The sequence below is a fragment of the Panthera leo genome, chromosome B4 (genome assembly GCF_018350215.1).
Source record: "Panthera leo isolate Ple1 chromosome B4, P.leo_Ple1_pat1.1, whole genome shotgun sequence".
Taxonomy (NCBI): Eukaryota; Metazoa; Chordata; class Mammalia; order Carnivora; family Felidae; genus Panthera; species Panthera leo.
Window position 1 is genome coordinate 136,622,059 of NC_056685.1, and position 6,000 is coordinate 136,628,058.

At 63.4% G+C, this 6,000-nt stretch overlaps 1 protein-coding gene across 4 annotated transcripts in view; it reads left to right on the plus strand.

Annotated features, from left to right (window-relative positions):
• Nucleotides 1-4,507, plus strand: part of PRR5 (proline rich 5) — a 50,575-nt gene extending 46,068 nt beyond the window's left edge. For all 4 annotated transcript variants that reach the window (XM_042948089.1, XM_042948087.1, XM_042948086.1 and 1 more), the window contains 2 exons: nucleotides 1,982-2,117; nucleotides 3,707-4,507. In XM_042948089.1, the coding sequence (XP_042804023.1) occupies nucleotides 1,982-2,117; nucleotides 3,707-4,182 (612 nt within the window). In that variant the 3' untranslated portion in view covers nucleotides 4,183-4,507. The remainder of the gene's footprint in view (nucleotides 1-1,981; nucleotides 2,118-3,706) is intronic.
• Nucleotides 4,508-6,000: the final 1,493 nt, after the last annotated feature.

A 6,000-nucleotide genomic window follows, 5' to 3' on the forward strand; every position in this document is an offset into this window, starting at 1 on the left:
GCTTCACCAGCAGTCAGTCCCTTCCCCCCACCCCCCACCATTGCTGGGGCCAGAGGCAGTTCCGGGGAATGTGGGGTCCCTCGTGCCCATCTAGATGGCTTATGGGGTGCCCGTGGAATCCCGCCCCCCAGACCTTTGGCGTCGGTAGTGATGGCTCCTCTCTCATTCTTGACGTTAGGAATTCGTGTCTTCCCTTTACTGGTTGGCCTGGCAGGAGGCTTAGCGACATTACAGACCTTTTCAAAGAGCCCGCTTTTGGCTTTTTCTCTGTCGGTTCCCTGTTTCGGTCTCATTGAGTTCTGCTCTTACTGTTTCTCATCTTCTGCTTCCTTTGCTTTTCTTTTTCTGGTCTCCGCTTAGATGGCTGACTTTCGCGCTTTGTCTTTTCTAATATATATCCGTTCGAGGCTACGCTTGCCCTCAAAGCACAGCTCTCAGCGCATCCGGTAAATGTGGATCTGTTTTCATTTTCATTTGTTTCCAATCATTTTAAGGTATTTGTGAGGTTTCTTCTTTGATCCACGTGTCATTTAGAAGTGAGGGAGTTTTTTAGTCTCCACGTATTTGGGGATTTCCCCCAGTTATCTTTCTGTTCTTGACTCCTGGTTCAGTCTCGCTGGGGTCCGAGAGCAGGTATTGTATGATTTTTTTTTTTTTTAATCCTTTTAAATTAGGTGTATTTTACGGCCCAGAATGTGGTCTGGCTTGGCAGATGTTACGCGTGGGCTGGAGGAGAACACGTGTGTTCTGCCTTCGTTGGGTGAAGGATGGCGATTAGGTCCAGTCGATCGGCTGTAGTGTTGAGTTCGATGTGTCCTTCCCGAGTTCCTGCCGGGGCCGGTCTGTCCCTGCGCGAGCACGGGGTCCCCCCACCGAGGGAGCGGACTAACTCCCGCGAGTTTCGCCTCACACCATCTGACGCTCTCGTCGGGCGCAGGCACATTAGAGGTGGTTACGTCGTCCCAGAGACTTGACCGCTTCATCGTGGCATAGCGACCTTCTTGACCCCTGCTGACTTTCCTTGGTCTGAAGTCCACCCTGTCTGAAATCAGCTTAGCTGCTCTGGCTTTCCTGTGACTGGCGTCGGCGTGCAGGGCTCTTTCAGCCCCTTACTTTTAATTTGTGTGTGGGTTTCTCGGGGGCAGCATGTCGGTGGACTCTCTGGCCGTCTGCAGCTGTCTTTTGACACGTTGCGTCCAAGTGTATCTTGTCCTGTGAGCAGCTGGCAACCCCCTAGAAGAGAGGCGTCTGCTCCCGTGGATTCAGACATTCATTCGGCGAGCACTCACTAATGGCCTCCCATGTGCCAGCCCTCTGCCTCGGCTGCTGGGGGCACAGAGCTTGCCCCCCCCCCCCACTCCCCGCATCAGCAAGACCAAGGCTGTCCTGGGGGCGGCCGCCTTCCTCAGGTTTTGGCCCTAATGGAACCGGAGGGGGTAGAGATCCCTTCACAGCCCTGGACAAGGGGGCTCGGGGAGGAGGTGGACGGGACCTGGCCGGGCCGGCAGATGAGGGGCAGGGCTGGCTCGACCTGCTCTGCCCATAGCGCTCTATGGGTCGAGGGCAGGGGGCCCCAGGGCATGAGCTGCCCTCGCTGGGGGAGGTCAGCTACTGTCTCCCCGAGGGCTCCCAGAGGGAGGAGACTCTATCCCAAAGGGCAGAGCTCGGAGTGCTCAGCCTGGCTTAGCCACCGGGCCCTTTTCCACGGGACGTCACATGCTTTCGGACCGCGCCGGCTGCTGTGCGCAGAGGGCAGGCTCCAGGGTGTCGAAGCAGGAGAGGGACTCGGCGGCCCCAACTCGAGAGAGAGGGCAGAGGGGGGAGGTCACTGTGTGCCCTGCGATCGGGGCAGAGACCCCGTGGGAATGGGGAGAAGGGACGGGCCGTTTGTGGTGACCTTTGAGCTGAGGCTGGCTGGGCCAGGGAGGCAAGGAACAGGCCATCTAGTGACCACCTGCCTCCCTCCCTCCCTCTCTTGCAGGGGGTGCACGAGTCCCGGGGTGTGACCAAGGACTACCTGTGTCTGGAGACGCTGATCCAGAAGGTGGTGTCGCCCTACCTGGGCACCTACGGCCTCCACTCCAGCGAGGGCCCCTTCACACACTCCTGCATGCTGGGTAGGGCTTGACTGGGCCTGGGGCGGGAAGCTGGGCGATCACTGGCCCCGTGCACCTCTGCCCAGGGTCCAGGCCTCCCAGTGAACAGACGGCCAGAACCACACCCCACTGGGCATTTGCTTTTCGGTCATGAAAGCAGGAGCCCCGCTATGTGCCGGGCCCCGGACCCACTAGGGCCTGGGGTCCCTCCTTCAAGAACTGAGGGGGGCCCGGCAGGCAGACACCGTGTACGGTGATGCGTCGACCCCCCTGAGAGCCCCGCAGGGGCCTCCGTGTTCCCAGTGGGGTCACATCTGTGCTCAGTCCTGAAAGTCGAGACCGGCCGGCAGAGGCCGCGGCATGTGCAAAGGCCGGGAGCCCGAGAAACCTACCTTGTTTGCAGAATCGCAGGGGAGGGGGAAGGGGGGAGTGAGGCTGCCTGGCTTGGTGCTCCTTTAACAGAGGGCCCGCTGGTTCGTTCAGCTCTGTAAACAGAGTGGCTCCTATGTGCCGGCCCCTGTTCTTGGCCCTGAGGGATCGGCAGAGACCAAGCCCCACCCACATGGGCTCTCGCCACCAGGGAAGGCAGACCAACGACTAAACAGTCCCCAGAGGAGTCCCCAAGGTGACCCATACCCAAGTGATAAGGGGCCTGTGGGTGGAAAGCCCAGGCCAGACTGGAGGGTGACGGCTGAGCTGAAGGACCAGGAGGAGCCAGGCCTGGGAAGAGGTGCACGTAGCGCGTCCTGGACGGAGGGGACAGAGGCAGGAGGGCCACAGGGAGGAGAACTTGGACCCTGCCCGGCTAGGAAGGAGCCTCTGGCTCCCGCCCCGGAAAGGCCGCTGAGCCGCTGGCCGTGCACAGTGCTGCCACCTAGGGTTCACTCTGCGGAACTGCAGGGCCCCGAGTGGGAGCCTGAGCTCTGCCCACCTCTCCCTTCCCACCCCCGCTGTCCTCTCCTGCCCCCCGCCCGGGGCGCCCACCACACCACACTCGGAATAAAACCTCAGCCACGACCTCACGTGGAAAGGCCTTTTGTCATCCTGCCTCTGTCCTGGCATTTCACCACTTCCTGACCTATGGCCCACCCACGTGGGCTTGTCACCCCCCCCCCCCCCCCCGCCACACACACACACACACACACACACACACACACACACCGGGACTCCTCCAGGCAGGAGCTGAGTCTGCCTGGAAAGTGCTGGCTAAGATTTTTGACTGCACAGGTGGGGAAACTGAGGCATGTGTACCTTTGAACCAAGCAGTTGACTTGAGCACCCTCCACCCACCCCTGCCCAGCTCCTGCCCATCCAGGGTGAGGCTGGGACTCAGGAGGGAGAGGAAGGCGTCTCTTCGGGGCAGACGCAGTGTCAGAGCTGGGGTGGGAGTCCGTGCACCCCTCCCTCACTTGCCAGGCCGCCCCCGCAGAGGGGTGAGGTGGGGCTGGGCCGGGGATCTGCACTCACTGGGCTTTTCCCCGGGGCCGCCCGTTCCTGCAGAGCTAAGCACACGGCAGGTGCTGGCGAAGGAATGGCCTGGAACACACAGGTGCCCCCGTTTCCCGAGTAGACGCCTCCCGCCCTGACCCCTCGTCTGCCTGTCTCTGCAGAGAAGCACCTCCAGCGTCGCTCCCGCTCAGGGGACGTCCTGGCCAAGAACCCAGTAGTGCGCTCTAAGAGCTACAACACCCCGCTGCTGAACCCCGTGGCAGAGCACGAGGCCGAGGGCGCGGCTGCTGGCGGCCCGGGCATCCGCAGGCACTCGGTCTCCGAGATGACGTCCTTCCCCGAGCCCCAGGGCTTCTCCGACACGCCTGGCCAGGGCCCCACCGCGGCCTTCAGACACTCTCCGGTCCCCCCGTCGGGGCCCTGCCCCAGCAGACTGTATCCCCCCGCCCAGCCCCCTGAGCCCTGCCCAGACCCAGCCCTCGGCTCCCCTCCCTCCTCCAGCCCGGAGAACCTGGTGGACCGGATCCTGGAGTCCGTGGACTCGGGTTCCGAAGGGATCTTCATTGACTTTGGCCGGGGTCGGAGCTCTGGCACGGCTGAGCTCGAGGGGACCGGGGACCGGCAGAGCGTCGTGTGAGGGCCTCGCGTCTTCACCGACCCCGTGTGCGTGTGCCTGTGGGGTGCGTGCGTGCGAGAGGTTTTGTTTTTACTCTGTCCCGTCCCATCCCGTCCGCCATTCCTGAGTCTTTGCTGGAAAAACCGTCACCGCCCCGGCCCCCGGCCCCACCCCATGCTGGGTCGCACGGGCCGCCGGGGGCACTGGTCAGCCACGTGTGCGCGGAACAGACACGGCCACTCTGGCCCTCCGGCGTCCCCATCCGCAGAGACTGTGAATCCTGTGGCTCAGCCAGGCCTCCGGAATGACTCCCAGAGCAACGGGGGGGGGGGGGGGGGGGGGGGTCGGTGGCAGACCCCCCTCCCCCTTCCCCTCACCTCAGGCCACGACGTGACCTCCTTGTGCCAGCCTGTCCCAGACCCTCCCAGCAGGGCGGCCGCGGGCAGGAAGAGGATAGAATAAAACCTGTCTGCCCCCATCCTGAGCTCGTGTCTGCGACGCCAGGCCCCAGGTGTCCTCCCGCGGTCCCCACCCTCAGATCTCGCCCACCACCCGCGCTGGGACCACCCCTCCCCGCTCCCAGAGCAGGGGGGTGGGGATGGGGGCTCCCTTTGCCTAGTTTCTGTGTCCCATCCTGACAGCGGGGCCCCTGGAGGAGGAGCTGGACAGCCTCAGGAGTGGCTGGGACCACAGCGGGTAGGGGCACACTCTTAAAGGGTCAGGGGTCGGCGTGGCCACCAGGGGGTGAAGGGAGTGCGGGGTTTCTCCTGGGGGGCGGGGGGGGGGGATGTTTTTGCACCAGGTTAGAATGCAACCCCCTGGCCCCATTCAAAGGACCCACCCCTCCCGGAGTTTTCTGCTGGAGGTGGGGTGGGGAGTGTCCCATGAGCAAACAACAAGTAGACCGCCTGGTGAGCAGTCCTAACGGAAGGGGGACTGGGGACTCTTGGGCGTCGGGTGGCCAGGGAAGGGAGGCCAGTGCGGAGTCACAGGAGCCCCCGCCCGCGGGCATCCGCTGGAAGAGCCGTCCGCATGGACAAGTTTCTCCCACCTACCGGGAAAGACCAGCCAGGAGCCCCGAGGAGCTCAGTCTTGTCACTTGCACCAGAATGTACCTACCACCTTCACAAGGTTCACAACCACTTAGCACTCAGAAGGTGCTTTAGGAACAGGTAGGGCTCGGCCCGGCAGCTGGGGAGCAAGAGAGTGACCCCAGCCTCCGGGAGCTGGGCTCGGGGTTGGGAATTGGGCCGGAAGGCTGTCCCCGGTCCGAGAACCAAAGAGAAAGGCCGTGCTGCTCGGCCGATGGGGCTGAGATCCCTGCACTGCCCTCCTTGGCTCCCAGCTCCTTCATGGAGCTCGGGACAAGCTCGAGACCAGCTAATGTTGGGGTTGGGGTGGGGGTTGGGGGTGACCATTATCAGCAGGGTCCCCTCAAAGCAGAAGGGCCCAGCGAAGGGCGGAAATGGCAGGGACCTGGCTGGCTGGGCTCTGCCCTCACCGGGGTGCTGGGCCCCCTGTTCTGCCCCCACCCCCTAGCGATGACCTCCTCTGTGGGGGTCTGAGCATCCCAGGCCCCTGTGGGCTCCAGTGGCATCTGCCAGCACGTGGGCTCATGGTCAAGTATGGGCGCTCTGTGGGCGTCCCTGAGCTCTGTGACAAATCCTGCCCCTGGGGGGTGGGAGGGAGGCCCCGTACACCAGCCAGTGGTGCCTCACCTGCAACAGAGAGGCTGAAGCCCCAGGAGGATGGGTGCTGAGCCTGAGTTCCGGCAGGATGGGTGCTGAGCCTGGGTCCCGGTGGGATGGGTGCTGAGCCTGGGTCCCAGCGGGATGGGTG